General features: G+C 38.2%; 1 protein-coding gene across 1 annotated transcript in view; it reads right to left on the reverse strand.

The window, feature by feature from the left end:
• Positions 1-19,533, reverse strand: part of LOC126251312 (nucleoporin Nup188) — a 255,349-nt gene that overhangs the window by 170,864 nt on the left and 64,952 nt on the right. The window contains exons 4-5 of the mRNA XM_049951637.1: positions 6,636-6,890; positions 5,216-5,340 (exon numbers count right to left, since the gene is read on the reverse strand). Of these exons, the coding sequence (XP_049807594.1) occupies positions 5,216-5,340; positions 6,636-6,890 (380 nt within the window). The remainder of the gene's footprint in view (positions 1-5,215; positions 5,341-6,635; positions 6,891-19,533) is intronic.

The following is a 19,533-nucleotide window of genomic DNA, read 5'->3' on the forward strand; positions in this document are numbered from 1 at the left end:
GGGGTAAACTACTGAGCAACCAAGGTCATCTACCAGCTTAGATTCCTCAGTGTAAACTACCTTAAGCTGTTTTCAAAAAAATTTAAAATGAAGTAAGTAGTAGTATTTTTGTTCATCTGTTGTAAATCTATGTTACCTCTGGAACACCAAGTGTCCAAGGTGACAGTCAACTCCACCATTTTGTGGAAAACTAAACTTGGAACACAGCAACTGCCATAATGTCTTGCTAAATGCATATCCCAAATGACTTGGTAGCTCATGGACAGTTGGTGAAATTAATTACCAAGGGTCGGTCTTTGACTGTATGGAACACCAGTGACTTTGGATCAGAGAAGAATTTGTATGCACGACACTCCATGAGGAGTTGCTGCTGGAAGGACAGTGAAGGCTCAGCAGCCTCAGAATGAAGACTGGCAATGGGGCTGCCCAATTCCCCAACAGCCATGTGCCACAATGGACCGGAAAAATTAATTATATAACCATGGAAGCTTCATGATGGAGCTGTCTGAGGATATTATGCCTCTATGTGGCATTTTAGAGCTTTATAAAATCAAGGAATAATACCTACTACATAATACCTGCATACGAAAGCCAGCTGTATAGTCACCTTTATCAGCATCATGTTGTCAATGCTGTAGTGACACCTGATTAACTTACATTGGAAGCAACTAAAGAACTAATGATTTGACAAACTAGACAAGGTGGCTGTCTGCCATTCAGTCCAAGCTCTTCCTCAGGTGGCTACTGAGAGAAACACTACGATAATTACTCAGACAAGTATGACCCCTCTATGAGCAGTAAAAATACACCATGTCTAAAATTAGATTAAAAAGGGCAAGGAGGATTTCCTTGGCTGCCTCTCAGAGGTGACAGAACATACTATGTGAGAACTATAACTTGGCACATAGACTCCCTAGTTCTGATTACTAGCAGTCAGCAGAATTCGTGCTGTAGTGATTTGCAGATGTTCATTGCCAACTGTGCAGCATACCATTAGTCAGTGTTAACTGCACTGTCATTTGCTTTATTGCTGAACTGTGCTGTCACTGTCTGTGTTTTGTTGGGATATTTTCATTGTGACTTCTTTTTTTTTTTTAGTGAGTGCTGACACAGTTGTTGTCCCATTGTGGGAGTTACCTTCTACTCTAGTTTGAAAAAGGAAGCCAGTTATCAACAGTTAGATGTAGCTCAAAACACAGGTTTCTGTTGCCTGCACTGTGTGCTTACAGTACATGGAGGTGGAGTTTGTCCCACCCCTCTCCCCTCATTCCACCTCACCCTGCATATAAGCCCATTTACTGACCCCACAGTTCCCACTCACCAAATGCCAAGTTATAGTTCGCATGTAGTACTTTATCTTAAAAAATTCCCCAATGAACAATGGCTCTGTCCTGCTGAAAGATTGAATCCTGGATGACAGTAGTAGTCACTCTAGTAAAATGTTATCCCCACCTCAGCATTATATATCTCATGTTAACTACCACTTCACATTAAGCCACTAACTGGGCACCTTTCCCCACATCTGTAAACCCTTCTTATATGGCCAAGTGCACCAACCTCAGTCAGAAAGTAAGATAACAAAGTTCCTGTGATCATCGCTAGAAGCGATCTACATTTAAAATATGCCTGCGTTGCACCAACATTAATAGCAGGTAAGCAAACCATTGTCAGCCAACTGTGAATTTTGACTATGGTTAACTCTTTGTGGAAGGTGCCCAGGAGAGACAAAGATGTTAACAGAGATATGAATTTGCACACAGCCCCCTATATACCTAAGTTTTCTAGACAATATCTGGTGACATCACTGTCACATGCTCTCACTTTTGTCAACAAGCTAAAGTGTGTTTATACCTCGCTACTAGCCTGTTTGCATGTATGGCAAAATGGAAAATAAAAGTATCTGATCATTATGGAATTATAGCATGTTAAACAGAAGATGTATCAACTGCTACATTAAGTTTGGTTCAGTTATAGCTTAGAGCTTTAGTACAAGCTCCTCATCTGGCTTCATATATGGAATAAGACTTCATGAAAGAGTGTGCTTATGCCCCAAAGTGCCTTGTTTTGGTTGTTTATCTTAACTAATGTCAAACAATGGAAAATCCAGGATGGAATGTAATGATATTATTGAAAGGATAGTTGCTACTTCCCATAGAGTGGAGATTCTCCCCAACTGCATCTAGCTTCCCTACCCTCTCTCCACCTCATCCCTACACGCTCCCACTAGCAGCACTTTACCCCCCCCCCCCACCTCGTCCTTACCCCCACCCAGTTGCCTCTCCTATAATGCACTAACTCAGCTGCCACAGACTGACGTCCTGTGTGCGTGAGTTGCATTTGTGTGTGTTATATATATATATATGATGTGGCAGGTCGACAGACACACAAACAAACACAAACACACACACAAAATTCAAGCTTTCGCAACAAACTGTTGCCTCATCAGGAAAGAGGGAAGGAGAGGGAAAGACGAAAGGATGTGGGTTTTAAGGGAGAGGGTAAGGAGTCATTCCAATCCCGGGAGCGGAAAGACTTACCTTAGGGGGAAAAAAGGACGGGTATACACTCGCACGCGCGCACACACACACACACACACACACACACACACACACACACACACACACAAGCAGACATCATATATAGGGAAACATTCCACGTGGGAAAAATATCTCTAAAACAAAGATGATGTGACTTACCGAACGAAAGCGCTGGCAGGTCGATAGACACACAAACAAACACAAACATACACACAAAATTATATTTGTTGGCCGAAAGCTCACTTTGTGACAGACTAATATTTCTGTTGTGCCTATCTGTGACTCAGTATTTAAGCTGTATGGTGAGTAGCAGCTATCCTTTTCAGAATATTGTTACCTAAATGTCAAATTTTTTTTGTGGCTGCCTGGGTTCTTTATGAATGCATTATTGGTAGAAATTGTAAAAGTTCTTATGAAATTAGGAACTATACTTTCATTTCACTTATTTTCAACACAATATTTATAGATGCAGAAACTTTATAAGAGACTTATTATGTAACCACAATATTATAAAGATTTGTTTTATACAGTAAATGAACAAGACATAATCCCAAAGCACCAGCTTTCACACAACTGCTTTAAGGTGACTGAAAAGATGTTTTTTGTTGATGTTTCTTAGTTACTGGCATACTTGGCTGTAAAGTGTGTGATATTTCTGGATAGTTGGGTCAAGTGTCAACAGCTGTTTACTTACAGTACAGACACACAAGGTGAATTTTTGTGTTTCCTGTATGTAAAAAATTCTCCTTACAATATATCTAGCAGTAAAAATTATTCCTATAGATAAGAGGGGCAGGTAAATTAACGTAATCAAAAGTCTGTTCATCAGCGGAATAGGGTTAACCCGATCAGTAGGAAATCCTAACCTATCATTTATTTTTTTTAACAATCATCACACCATTTCCTTCAACAGACAAAATCTCCCTTCAAATTTCCTGTCACTATAATCTTCACAAGAGTTTACCTTTTTCACAATCACTCCTATACAGGTTTGGTCACAATTTAAATGGTGAAGACATAACATTCCTTCCTCAACATCATCCATAAAACTGAAACATGCTGCCACCTTAATACTGTATGCTTATTAAACCCTGGCCATCTCGAGAAAACCGAACAAGGGCCTTGGTCAAATTTAAAAGCAGTCAATTCCCTTGTTTAACTTTGATTGTGGTCAGTGCCCCCAAATTTTGCACTGAATGGGGTTAAATGCTGACTTAACTGCAATTAACTTATAATCGAGGTTGGTGCACTTGTTCTGTAATCTTCCACACTATAATGGATATAGTGGAACAATTTATGGCATTAAGGAACTCATAATGGAATCTCTTTTTGGTCTCTCTAATGATTAGGTTGCATTTGATCCTCACTACACTAAAGATTGCCACCATGTCAGCTGTTGGTTGGCATTCAGTTGCAGGGTTGCACATTTATTTCCAATTGTAAATCACTACTATTAAATCAAGGGGCAGATGGTCCTCATACATGGCCTGACAATTTTAGAATGTATGCATCACATGGTTGGTGAATCATAGCCGTCATGTGGTTTACCTACTCCTGGCTGCTATAACGATGTCCAAATGCAGCCCGTTGGGTCTTCAACATTCAGTCAGCCTTACTGAGCCTCTATTTCAGTGGATTCTTTTCAGAACCGTTCTATCTCTTGGGCATTTCCACACCTGGAAGTGGTCACTGAGACACACATAACCACTTCCACTGCACAGTGCTTGCAAGGGCTGTAGAGAGAAATGGCACGGCAGTGTTGATGTGCATGGCTCTACCTAAAACTCAGCATTCCGTGCTCCAGGGTGAATCTTTGCCTGAGCAATTCAAAAGGTACTAATCTTAGCATAATGTTCATGGTTAATGAGCATCTAATCCACAATTGTCACAAGTTGCTTCCCACTGTTGCTACATTCTTGGCTTCAGAAGCAAAGAAATGGGGTGAGGATGAATGGTCTGATGCGAATTAGAATAAAACCATTCTGTATGTATCCCTGTAGTGTTAGTGAACTGAATCTGAGAATGACAGCTCATGTTTTTATCATATCTGACCATTAATTATTTTAAATACAATCAGCCCTTATGTCTTTATTTTTCTCCAATTCAGATATCTCCAAGAGCACCAGCTCATGGTAAGTGACCACACGTTTGTCAAAGTAGTGAGTAGTGTGAAAGTTACATTGCTTTTAAGATTGCAGCTGTTTTCAAAGAAGATGTATTTTACATTCAAAGAATTTTATTACAAAGTCTTTTAATGTCCTTTGGTGAGCCAGAGATTTGTTCCAAAGCCTTATGTATTACAAAATGGGGAGAACTTTTTAAAGGTCTAAGGCTTCACCTTGCCTGTACCCAGTCCTTTCTGGCTGATCCCCTTGGAGACCAAAAGTTTGTGATAAAGTATACGTGATGTCTCCAAATTAGCTGATTTTATGTGGCATTTATTAATGAATTAATGACTGTAGTAGTAACTGAGAATTTATTTGATTGTCTAACCTATCATCTTCAACCTTTTATACACACTGAAGCACACTAGTTAAGTTTAATCATCTTGTATTTCTTAGACTATTTTGGAGTGAGACATCAACCACCTCATTTAACATCTGTAATCCCTAATAAAATTTACAAGACAATTTTTAATTTGAGAGTGAAAATAAGCAACAGATTCTGTCAATGCTTACGCTGATTCGTAGTTGAAAGTACGTAAGAGAAGTACATTCTGTAAGAAGCCAATAATTTTGCAAGGTTCATCTGGGACATCAGTGAGGAGTTTCCAAGCTTCTTTTTGCTCTCCAAATCCATTTTCCTTAAAAGAGAAAAATTGTGTCAAATATTTACAAAACCATAACAGAAAACAGCAAACATGGTATGTCTTCATAGTCAGATATGAAACTTACATAAATGATGGAGTGGAGGGGAAGCATAAATTTGGAGTAAAGAACCTTAGTTTGTCAATATGTCATTTAGAAGTTTCACTTATATGTTTACACTCCATGCATCACTAACACCTGTGTGTGTGTGTGTGTGTGTGTGTGTGTGTGTGTGTCTCACCTCGCTTGTCATTTGAATTTTTCATTCTGGGGTCATGGAATCAGCTTGCTGAGAATGAACAGCATGTTGCAGCAAAAATTCTAGTAGCTAGTAATCATCAGGATTGCTCTATGGTTATTTAATCAAGAGCTTGTTGGGATACTGATGGTCCTGGAAACTACCCTCTGTTATGCATTTCACAGTGGTTTGCATTGTGTGTAAGGCTAAATCATTTTGGGTAACTGCAATGTCACTTTATGTAATTTAACTTGCAGAATTCTCAGTTATCCAGCTGGGTCACACCATAAGTGCTCCATGATATTTCGACAAAATGAATTTTGCTAGAGCACAAAATTGACCATGGCCGACCACAGTGTAAAAACTGGTCATAGTATAAATTACAACAAAACAAAGATACTTAGGCAGTTTTCCTCCTCCTGGGATTGCATGATGAAAGACACCATTGAAATTAAGTTCCACGATAGTCTAATAGAGATAGTGGCCTACAACATAGTCAGGCATGGAACACTACACTGAACTGAAAAAAAGTGAAGCATTGCTATACAGTGCGATCCACACACAATGACAATTGTTCAGAGGTTGGGGACTGCAGTTCACACCTAGGCGTCACTGACCACACCACCACTACCACCCACCACATCAGTTGCATGGATGGAGACAGGAGAAGAGTGATGCCTGGAGTAGTGGACAACATATATAGTATGCCAATCGGAACACAGCAACACTGGACTGGAAACATCTGAAGATAGCAAGATGTTTGTTTGCCAAAATATCATTCCGAACTTAAGATGCAACTCTGGTACAGACACCTGAGAATTCTACAAGTAACAAATATGCTGGGAAACATCACAGCACATATTTTATGTAATTTAATAACAAAATTTAAGAAAGAAACTTGTTTCAGCTTAACAGGTTACCAAAACCATTTTCAAAATATTACTTTCTAACACGTGACAGAGTGTTTCTTAATTTAAACTCTGTATTTCAGACTGATGTGTTTACTCTTTTTCATCATGCATAAAATCCAAAGCAGAAAGATACAGTACTTACAGAGCACAGTCTCAAGATTCCTGCAAAATCTTCTGCATTGCGAGTTTCCAATACATCAGTAACCAATATTAAATTATGAAGAACTTCAATCTGTTCTCTGAGGTTTGAATAAACCCACATCCTTTTATACCTCTCAACCATAAGGGGACCATACTTTTTTGTTGTAGGGCCATCTTCATTTGTCAGAACAGTTAGCTGATCAATTAAAGATCTGTAGAGGTCTTCAAAAGAGGTAATAATACGGCTGAAATTGTTCTGAAAATGGAATAGAACACAAAATTTACTTATGTACTTGAACTTAGAGCAATGATATTAAAATACAGAACATGTTGCTTGAATAAATTAAAATGCATTACCGGAGTAATTGGTTGATTGATTACATGCTGAAATTTCCAAGATATGTTTTCTCGAACAAGCTCTGATGATATACACTAACCTCACTTAGATTAAAGATGTCCACTGAGTGCTGTATACAGATATCCATCATTCACAAATAGGAGTTAACTGAGAATGTTTGATCTGGTAATGAGTACACATATCAGTGCCTATTCTCGACACATAAATTAAGATTTGATGTTCTGTGATGCATTGTAGAAGATATTTCATATTATTCAGAATTCTGATACATCTACATACTCATATACACTCCACAAGCCACCTTTTGGTGTGTGCTGAGGAGTACTGCATGTACCATTGTCACTTTTCCCTTTTCCTGTTCCAGTCACATATGCTTTATGAGAAAAATGATTGCTAATAAGCTCCCATGTGAGCTTGAATCTCTGGCCTTTCTGTGAGATACACATAGCGTAATTGCAAATTTGGGCTAATTTTCAAGTTATAAATTCTGTGAAAGTTTATGAAGTAAACTTCAATTTCCTTTAAAAATTACTAATTAATGCTACTTTTAAATTACCTTCATATAGGAAGATCAGCAAGAGAGCATTATTTGCAGTAACTGTTTATTTGCATACAGCTGACATTATTACCAAATTCACACTCATATGAAATGTGTATGGTAATGAAAAAGCGCCCCCCACAAACACAGACAATGTAAGCATTTATACATCAACCTGTATGGATACACTGTCCCAGACAACTAAACTGGACCAGCAACGCAGCTTGACTCATTACATTGTATCAGCACTGCAGATCAACTGCAGTTTGTCAGGATAATGCCAACAGATAGATGTGTGTGTATTCTGCAAAAGTTAACTCTAAAGACAGATATTGACTAAAAGCTTAGCAATGTTTCCAGTCTTGTTTAATGGCCTACTGGCCACTCAATGTTTCAACTATACACTGAGTTATCTTCACTACTTCCAGTATTTAATGTTATTTTTTCACTAATTCTAACTCTTTGGCTATGAGTGGAAAGTGTAAAAGCTGTCATAGTGTAGTGAGTTGAAAGATTTAGAAAGAATATCAAGGGAAATGGTTTTAACAAGAGTCAGTGCTGTGGGAATATTATTGGGCAAACCAAAAATATCATTCCTGGTAAATAAAAAGTATTCAACCAGGATGAGAAATTTGTGCATACTAAGAGTAAGAAAAAGAAGACATACAGACAAAGAACACTTCAGCGTATATATAAGCTCTCTGATACTTAGATCATTTCTGGTTGGAAAAGTCACTCAAACGCAAGATTAATTAAAGTATTCAAATGAATACCTGTGGTCTCTGTGAGCTACGACCTTTTGAATGCCTTTTTGTGCATATGAGTGCCTTTGCTTTTCTCAGAGCTTGTCAAGTCGTGTGTACCGTGTCTGTCACGTCTGTCTGTTGTACATCATGCAGCACCGAGTGCAGCTGAATGTACAACTTTCTTTTTACGTGAAGTGGTCAAATAAAGTATTAAGTAATATGTCTACCAGTGTTCTCAGTACAAGTAGATAATCAGTGGAATCCACACATGACAGAATTCTCAACAGGTTAAGGGCCCAGATCTCCAAATAAAATGGTTAAGAGATCACGTATAACATGTTGTTATGTGAAGTCCATGATTTAATGTTGTTCAAAAACGGAATTGTTTTATTCCACAAAGAGGGTGATGAATTATTTGATTAATGTACTAAAGCTGAAAGGGTATGACAACTAAAAAGACTCAGTTCTTGCAATTCTTGAATTTTTCCTGATGTAAAGAGTATTCCATGAAGTTTTGGGACTGTAGCTAGATAATGTCGACTTGCTGCCATGATATTTCGGCCGGCAACCATTCATCCATTGTCAGGTGAGTGTTTTGCACTAGAGATTGCTAGTTCACATCGCTAACTTTATAACAAAAAAGTGGCATGGAGACACGTGCGCAAAGGCAGCCACTATAAGAGCAAACTCTGTCAAGTTTCGTGCCCTCTTTGAATATTGTCTCATCTATGGTGTGCAGGCATATGTGTTATGGCAACACTATATGTGCACACACTGTCAGAATACACAAGTGTGGATTAAAATTCAGATGTCAAAATTAATAAAATTAACTGATGTGTCATTGATCATAAAATATTTTCTTTCCGAAGAAATTAAGGAAATTACCTGGTCCCACACCTTGTATAGTTGAAAGCTGCCATCACAATTGATAAGATCTCCTGCTAAATGTATTTCCACCAGTTCCTTAATAACTGAATCCCAGAAAGATTTCACTGAGGCTAAGATTTCCAAAGCAGAATAATTCATGGAATGCTCAGCTATGGCTACCTTACTAGGCTGTGAAAGACACGTGTACTGATCATGTTCAATGCATTTTTCTCAAACTGTGCATGTTGTCTGAGTAATGTAGGCTTTGCCACACTGGCAAGGTATTCTGTAGATTCCAGCCCTTCACAATCCCATATCATCCTTTGCTGAACCGAAAGGAGTACAAGTCTTTGTAGGTGGGTGAAAGATTACTTTGACATGGTGTTTCCTTGAGATTCTGCCTAATTTTGACAAAATATTGTGAATGTATGGGAGGAATGCCCTGGACTAGAACTGCTCTTTTCCCTCCTGATCTTGTGGGTGGTCATATTTCTTCTTCCTTAAAGTTATGCTGATCTGATGTGGAGGATATCCCTATCTTTTAACACTGATTGCAGGCATTCCAGCAACTTTACAAGGCTGTCTCTATCAGGCACAGCATGTTCCTGGTGCACCAACATTCATTCAAAGGATGCCCATAGTCTATGAGGGGTGGTGGCAACTAGATGCCTACAAATAGAGGTCTGCATGTGTGGGCTAAGGGGAAATGGAATACCCCAATTATACATCCATTTCCAACTGACCAAGACATTCAGAAATGGCAGACAGCCACCCTTTTCCACTTCCATCAGAAAATTGATATTCTCCAGGATAGATTGCAGATGCTACAAAAAACTAGACAGTTCTTCTTCAATATGGGACCACATGACAAAAGTAACAAGCTCATACCACCAGAAGTTTCAGTTCTGCCAAATCAAGCCTCTTTTCAAAGTCTTACTAAAAATGTTTGCTAACAGAGGGGAGGCAGGACTACCCATAGCAACATTGTCAATTTGCTCCAAATATCCACTGTTGAATAAAAAGTAGGATGAGACAAGAGCATGATGAAGCAGACTATTATATCAGCTATGAACTTCTGCTTATGAATGACAATGAATCCATGAGAGGGACCCTAGTGAAGAGTAATACGCCATCAAAGCTTACAAATAAGTCTGAATCATTGAGTCAAAGTGTCTTCAGTCTGTTAATGAAGTCAATGGAGTTGCAAATATGATATGAGCACTTCCCCACAAAAGGTCTCAGTAAAGGCACAAGAAGTCTAGCTGAGTTATAAGTTGGAGTCCTGATATTGCTCACAATAGGACATACTGGAAGACCTTCTTTGCGTTTGTTTGGAATGCCATACAACTATGGCGGAACAGAGCTATGAGGTATTCATCTTTTTGCAACTTCTTGCGGAAGGGAAGAGGAATTCAGGCAACTTTGTCCCCCCCCCCCCCCCCCCCCCACTCTCCGTGCAGAATCTTTATCACTCTTCTCCAGCACCTTGGTTCATCCAACAAGCTATAAATCTTCTGGCCATAGATCTCACATAGCAACAGCATAATGATGTTTCCCTTATCCCCTGGAAGGACCACATGTGAGGATCACCTTGTAGTTTGCACAGCGCAATCTTTTCTATGGAGGAAACATTACTCTTCTGAGGCGGAGTCCTCGTACATGCATAACATGTTTCACACCTTATTTCTTCTGCAATGTCACTGGGAAAGTCTCTAATAGCTTCTTCAACAGCACCAATAAAATTGGTTAAAGGCATGATTCTACGTGTAGGCATAAAGTTCAAGCCTTTCCAAAGCACTGATACTGTCACATTGACCAAAACCTTATCCATAAAGTTTTCCATGTAGCATCAAAAAGCACCTTCTTGCAGTAATGTTGCTGACACGAAGGCAATGTTGCTGACAGGAAGGCAAACTTCAAAGACTGTCTTGAAGCAGACTCCTTACGGACCCAGTCCGACTTGGCTCTAGCACTAGTGAAGCAGGTGCTCCAACATATGACTTCTCATGTCTTTACTGAGACCTTTTACGGGACAATGCTTGCATCATATATGCAACTCTGTTGACTTTATTAATAGTATGAAGACACTTCAACTCATTGAGTTGGACTTATTTGTAAGCTTCGATGTAATCTCACTCCTCACAAGGATTCATTGTAGCATATAAGCAGAAGTTCAAAGCTGATATAATAGCACTGTTTCATCATGCCCTTTCTTCAACCTACTTTTTATTCAACAGTGAATATTTTGAGCGAACTGATGGTGTTGCCATGGGTAGTCCTCTCTCCCCTCTGGTAGAAAACTTTTTTACGGAAGACTTTGAGAAGAGGACATTTGATTTGGCAGAACTTGAATCAAAGTCTTCTGGCAATATATAGGTTATGATTTTGTAGTGTGGCCCCATGATGAAGAAGAACTGTTATGCTTTTTGCAGCATCTGAATTCAAGGTAGGTGCACTGGGCAAACATTGTGTCTGATGGAGACAGCCTTGCAAAGAAGCTGGAACACCTACAATCAGTGTTCAAAGAAAATGGGTAGTCTTCATATCAGATCAGCACAGCTTCAAGGAAGAAGAAATGTGACCACTCACGAGATCAAGAGGAGGAGGAGTGGTTGAAGTCCAAGGCACCTCTCACATATGTCACAATATTTCAACAAAATTGGGCAGACTTGTAAGTAAACATTATGTCAAAGTAATCTTCCGCCCACATACAAAGACTTGCACTCTTCTTGGTCTGGCAAAGGACAATTGAGATTGCAGAAGGCCAGAATCTACAAAATATCTTGCCACTGTGGCAAAGCCTATGTTGGTCATACAATGCACACAGTTCGAGAAAAATGCGTTGAACATGATCACCACACTCACCTTTCACAGTAAGTCAGCCATATCTAAGCATTCCATAGATTATTCTGTCACATCTTGGCCCTGACAAAGTCCTTTTGGGATTTAATTACTAAGGAATCAGTGAAAATACATTTAGCAGAAGATCTTATCAATCGTGATGGTAGCTTTCAACTGACTGAAGCATGGGACTTGGTAATTTCTCCAATTTCTTCAGAAACCAAGTTTATTAATTTTGAATTCTGAATTTTAACACTAAGGGTGCGTATTCTCATAGAGAACATGCGAGTAGTTTCACCATTAAACAAGTGACTGCGCGCCACTGATAGAGCAATATTCAAACAGAGTGCAAAACTCAACAGAAGTCATTCGTGTATCAGCTGCCTTTGCACAAGTGTCTCAGTACTAGTTTTTGGTATAAAGTTAAGAGAGGTGAACTAGCAATCTCCTGTGCAAAACGCTGACCTGATGATGGCTGAATAGTTATCAGCCAAAATATCATTGCAAGATGTCGACATTATCCAGCTGCAGTCCTGAAAATTTATGGAAACATCCTTTTCCTTGAAAGACTGGCAAAATGTGTCTCTAAAGTGGTTAAAACAAAAGATGCCAAAGCCAAAGCTAAAATAAATCTTACTACTAGTCCAGCTTTACATGTGCACATAAAAGAAGCAGAAAAGAATAAACTTGTTGAGAACTTTTATGCCATGGCCAAGAGAACCACGCCAATTACCATAGCCCAGGTAAAATGAATAAATGAACTTTATTTACACTCATAAACTGAATATAACAAAAGACTTGCCTGGCCTTGTATCAATACTACTTAGTTCCAACCCACTGACAGTCACTGATGTAACACTGGGAGAATCCTGATAGGGGCTATGTCAGCACAGCCATATCAGAGAGAACAACAGAGCTCAGGGATGGTCCAGAACACAGATCCTGGTGAGGCAGAAGATGTCTGTCAGAGGTAACATAGCTGCTGCAGATGACATTAAGAAGTGGGCTCCATCAAATGAGCTGCAGGCACAGCCTACATAATATAGCAGTGATGGTGACTTGCATGCTGATGGGCCACACTTGCTGCCAGCATCTCAGCAAGGAGAAATCGAACCAAATGCGGAGTGAAGACTCGGGGTGCAATTTGGAGTAAAGATGTCTGCAGTGGTGTGAAGAACTCAGGTGAGTCCTGAAATGAAGACTTTTACTCACTCGAGCGGAGACTGTGATGGGGCAATAGGAGCTCTAATTGAGGGACTGGTAACAGTGATCAGTGTTTGGTTGTAGCACCCCATTGCAAATTGGTTCTGGTCAGTCACATGGCATCTTTTATAACTGCCTGGCAGAAGAACACTCCTGCAGCTATTGGTGTGCATTTGATCTATGGACGAAGAATTGGTGTTGTCAACAAAGGCTGCACTATTTGCAGTGAATCTCGCACTTCTAGCTGAGAAGTGGTGCCACACATTACTAAGGTGGCTATTGGAGATGTGGCTGACAACAAACACCGTGAACTTATGTTGTAGTGGTACCGCCAGTGGCCTGGAGAGGCATTAGCTTGCAGTATATGTCTTGTGCTGCATAATGAGGGACCACAGGTGGACACAATGAGAATATCAGTATCAACACATCTAGAAAGATGTGATTCAGTGACACGTTATGTAAATCAAGTGTAACTAATTTTGTGATTAGTGATGAATGGATTGGGTTATATTATTAGCAGGATTACAAAAAATCTGCTATGACTATGGCCACTGAGCATTCAGGAATTCCTATTACAAGAGATGCTATTAAAACGAAGCTTTTCAGTGTGGAAGACGTGGTTACCAGTGGTAGTGCTTTTAGAGTGAAACACTCAAAAAGTCAACGTAAGTATTTTCAGTGAAATGGACTTCTGTGTCATCACTACGAAATACACTGAACCTAAACTGTCAAATCGTGTAGTACTCCAACATCAAAGCAAGAAAGAAGTTATTTGCTAAAATTGCAAAGCCATGATATTTTAAAAGTGAATGTCCTAACAGAGAGAATAATGATATCACACAAAGCAGAACCTCGAATGTCTTCAGCATGCTGTTTTTAAGTGTTTCTTTTAACAGAAGTGAGTAGTACATTGCTAATGGTGCTAATGTGCAACTCACAGCAAATAAAAATTCAATGAGGAATACAGTTGGTGTTCATGAAATTGTGGCAGTGAATCACACTGAAATCCCTGTGTTGTGCTCTGTAGAAGTTGATTTAACAACAGCAGCTGGAAAACTTTCTATTATATCACAGTGGAATATGTGTGTACTCCACAGCTAACAACAAATTTACTATCTGTGAGCAACTTGATTCAATGAGGAAACTAAGTTAAATTTGGTAGTGATTGCTGTGAAGTTTTCAACAAGGATCAAAATTAGTTGAAACTGTAGATTGTAATAATGGAGCTGAACATTGACATGGGTAATAATTTTTCATGAATGATTACTGCATCTAACAGGAATAGAAGATTACATCATTTAAAGACAAAGTATATAATAAAAATGTGAAACGGTTGCTGTTGAAGGAATGGTGTGTGGAGATGTTAACATCAACATTAGCATACAAAATTGTTGGTATGTAATGATGGCCTTTTTCCACATGACGGTACTCTACACCACTGGAAGGTATAGAATCAAAATTTTGTGGACCAATGGAAGTTATTAGGTGGAAAAAACTATTTTGTCATTCTGGTGGATGATTATACCCAAATGAGATTTGTGTATTTCCTGAAGATGTAGGATGAGACTTCTAAAACATTTCAAGAATTTTAAAAAATGGCAGAAGGTCAGAAAGGAAAATCAAAACAGTGAGAACAGATAATGGCAAAAAGTTCTGTTATGTGAGTTTTGAAAATGTGCTGAATAAATATGGGATTACACATCAACTGACTCGTAGTTATACATCAGAAAAAATTGGTTCAGCAGGAAGGTTAAACAGAACTGTGATAGAAAAGACAAAGTTGTTTACTATTTAGTGGTAAACTTGATTACAGATTTTGAACTGAAGCCGTTAATAGTGCAGTACATACTAACGACTTCAGGCCCTAGGAACAAACTTAGACCAATCGGAAAGGATAAGTACTCACAGCTAACGTGAGATACTCTCAGGTAGGAGTAGGATAGACATAGTATAAAAGAACAGTTCTATGGTTGGTGACCGTGTATTTTGAGTTGATATTGATATTTTAACTGTGTATAAAGATATTAGGAAAAATGTATACCCGAACAAGGAGAGTGCAAGATAACACAACCCAGAATTTGGGAATGACAAGTGAGGGGAGTGAACGTGAATATAATCCTCATGAGGGGGTACCCAGGGAACCAATTAGGGACCAGCAATCACATAATTTGAGTGAGCAAAATTTTGGTGAAAGAGTCCCAAATGTAATGAATGTAGGACAGCAATCACATAATTTAAGCGATAGTAATATCATTGATGTGGAGGTGACAGTAGAAGCAGACCTGAGTACAAGTAGAAACAGTAATATACAGCAGTCTATAAATACCAAAGTTACACAGGAAAGTGTGAATCTTACATCGAATGTTACAGAGCTTAAAGATAATATTATTAAATTCATGCCGAGTATGCAGCGTCAGTTAACTGAGAATATGCGACATGTAAATGATAAGTTTGATATTAAATTTGATTCCCAAACTGAAAAATTCAACACCCGTATAGGTTTACTCAATGAAAACTTTGACAACAAGTTTGAGTCACTTAATGATGATAATAGACAATTAAATTAGAAATTTAATAACTTAAAAGTAGAGTTGAAAGAATGATTAAATACTAAATTTATTGAATATAAAATAAAAGTTTCCATGGATATGACTAACCTACACACCGAATTTATGGGTAAAATTAATGAGATGGAGAATAAATGTGAAACTAGCTCAAAGGGGCATAGTGATTTGACAGATAAAATCTGTAACTGTGAAAGTAGTTATTTGAAGGAAAATGTGCAAATTGAGCATCTGTCTACAAAGATGTCAGAATTCAAAATAAACACTTGCAAGAGCATAGATAAATATTTAAAGGACCAAACTAAAAAATTAGATGATGGTCTTTCTGAGTGGATAGAAGTTAAAAATAAGGAAATCGAAGGGGAAAGTCAATACCACTCTCGAGCCGAAACAAGCTGAAGTAGTTAAGGAAAAACAGATGGCAAATGATGAACTTATCACGTTGTTAAAGATAAAGTAATTGAAGAATTATCTAAGTGACAGAGTGAAACAAATTGTAAATTGTCAGAATTAGAACAAAAATTTTCATGAAATGTTTAGTCAAAGACAGCTATTCCGAAGACAGGCTTAGAAATAATAAATCCTGTAGTGAAGTAAAATGTAACTGTTGTGGGAATACACCCTATAAATTTTGTGACTGTTGTAGAAATGAAAATGACGCTTTTGTACAAAGGGGGTATTTGTCGTCTTTAAAGGTTGAGACAAGCATATTCAAAAGTAGACAGTTTCATACCTTTTTGACTGAAAAAGATGACATCCATCCAAAAATTTTCATCAACAATTTTAAGCGTATTTTTCCTCGCAGTTGGTCTGAACATGATAGACTTCAATTTATTGTGTCCAAGATCACAGGTGAAGCAGCACTATAGGCTGCAGAAGCGAGTGAGAATTGTAATACATGTGCGGAGTTTGAACAACTTTTCTTAGCGAAATACTGGTCGAGTAGCAAACGAGAGGCTACGAAAGGAGGTGTATCAACCGGAATTTTATAATAGTACATGAGGTTCATTAAGACAGTATTTCAAGAAATATATTAATAAAATGAGGTGCTGAAGTGATCCTATTTCCCAAAGAGAAGTGATACATATTTTGAAAGGAAGATTACATATTTATATACGTGAGAAACTTATAAATGTCCCTGACTATGATGTGAAACAGTTCCTGTCTGTGGTCGATTCGATCGATATGATACTAGAATATGCCCGAGTATGGAATAATAATCAAATGTCTACCTCATAATATAATAATAATAATAATAACAATAATAATAGTACTAACAATAACGACAACTGAGATAGAAAAACTAAACCTATACTACACGAAGGAGGACAAGCGACATCTTATGACTACAGTAAAGCCAATAATAATAATAATAATAATAATAATAATAATCAATATAAACATAACACCTATTATACTAAAGAAACCTATGGAAATAATAATAATCAGGTGAATCAGATTAGTACAGGAAAACTAAATCGCAAACACAGACAGAATGATTCGAATAATCAGTATGGTAAATCACACAGATGTGATATATACCCAGAAGACAATCCTGATAGTAGCAACCTTAGAAAGACCCTTCGACACCTGAAGTTCAATGGGTAGATGCAAATGTAACTCAACAAGCATTACAACTACAAGGACTGATACCACTTGGTAACGGAGCAATAAAGTCAAAAAGGGAAGAACTACCAAATTCCGACCATACTGTACGTATTGTTGAAGTACATGAACCACCAAAGATGACATCCACTTAAAGGTTAAACTAGAACCGGCCACCAAATGCCTTCCTAGGATGACTGGAGAGGATGAGGAGGGCAGGCATCATTTTAAAGTGAATGTACTGAGGTATAATGATGATTTGGATCTAAGGTAGGAACTTACTGAAGAAACACCTTACATTTTGAATTAGTGTGGACGAATTTTGCAGGTGGTGGTTCAAGCAGTAATAAATGGCATTGATGTTGAATTTTGATTGATACTGGAGCAACAATTAGCATAATGACACAAGATTGTTTAAAACAAATTAGTCGAGGAGCAAAAGGGCGTACATTTCCTGTTTCTGGAAAATTTAGTGAGAATGTGCAAAAGGTCTCAAAGCAGGCATGAGTCAACATTATAATGCGGGGGGGGGGGGGGGGGGGGGGTGCTTGGCTTCAATAGAAATGCAATAATAAATAATTAAGCAAATAAATAATGGCATGTAATTACTAATTACACATTTCCAATTCTGAATAAACTTCAAGACTTGTGTTTCATAATCAATAAAATTTTACTGCCTGAGAGAAATTATTAGTTTGCTAAAACAGATTCAGGTTACAGTCAACGCGTGTCTGGACGATGACGTCATGAATCAACACTTGCTTGGAATGAATGAAATACCTGAACTGAAAAATACTCCTGTTTAGTAATTTACTGACTTTTGTAACAAATTTAGTGTCCCTTGCATCGCTACAACAGGCAATCAAAAACTCTGAACAACTATGTAATGCAACCAAATTACAGGGTAGCAAAATGACAAAAATCACACTTGAAAATTAAAAACTACCCTAGTAACTAGTTAAGCAACCAACATACTGGCAAATCTGCAAAATGTAATAAATCCAAACACATATGGTCTATACTGAGCACAGTTTGCTATGATTTTATGTTGTTCTTATAAAGCTGCATATCCCCTGAGTGTGACAGCCGTGTGCAACAGTTTGTGTGTAGTAAACCTGTGTGTGTTCACCTGTGGCAGCCAACCTCGTTCAATACGTGACTTCAGTCCACAGTGGGTGTCCACTGCTGATTGCTGGTAGTCACGCAGTGCATGCGAGAATACCATTAGTATGACAAGAGCAGCAGCTGCCTCCATACTGATGTATCACATTGAAAACAATACAAAACTGAACAGGGAGAAGTGCATTGGTCAATGGGAGAATTGGATCACCAATGAATGCAGCATGGAAACAAACATATGCGAGATATGATTTTCAAAGTGGTGGAAGATGCAATTAAAAATTTTACTTGTGTGGCATTACATGATTTTGAACAATTAAATGTGAAGAGCAAGCCAATAATGAGAGATATCAAAACTCAGTTTTGAGAAGCTATTACTGTGAGGGAGAGGTTCACAGTTACTTTGAGATTCTTGGCCACAGGAGGCTCCTACACAGGTTTGCAATAATTTTTCTGTGTCTACAAACGAACTATATCAAAAACTGGGCCGGAGGTTTGTGATGCCACCTTTGAGGGCCTAAAGGACTACATAAAAGTAAGATAGAGGGGGAGAGGGACGGGAGAGAGAGAGAGAGAGAGAGAGAGAGAGAGAGAGAGAGAGAGAGAAAATTAAAGCCATAAAACTACACTGAGTTCCAATTTTTATTGGATACTTTTACACAGATTATTTAGACAAAAATCCAGATAGGTCTTGAAGAGATTTCAGATTCAGTATGGGAATTTTATAGTCTTATGACATACATACATAAATCATCGATTTAAAGTAGAGGAGACTTGTCAATATAATTTATGCATCAGAGGTAGATAAAATGTATCAAACAAAATCTTATTTGCAGAATCCATTACAAATTTGTTTAATTCATGAGCTCTGATTGGAAAACCAGTCCTAAGCAACGAAGGGAAAGCTCAACAGTGACACGAGTATATAGAGCACCTATGCAAGGGAGAAGAACTTGAAGGTAACACTATAGAAATGGATGAGGACATAGATGAAGATGAGATGGGAGATGTGATACTGTGAGAAGAATCTGATAGAGACCTCAGTTCAAACAAGGTCC

The sequence above is a fragment of the Schistocerca nitens genome, chromosome 4 (genome assembly GCF_023898315.1).
Source record: "Schistocerca nitens isolate TAMUIC-IGC-003100 chromosome 4, iqSchNite1.1, whole genome shotgun sequence".
NCBI lineage: Eukaryota > Metazoa > Arthropoda > Insecta > Orthoptera > Acrididae > Schistocerca > Schistocerca nitens.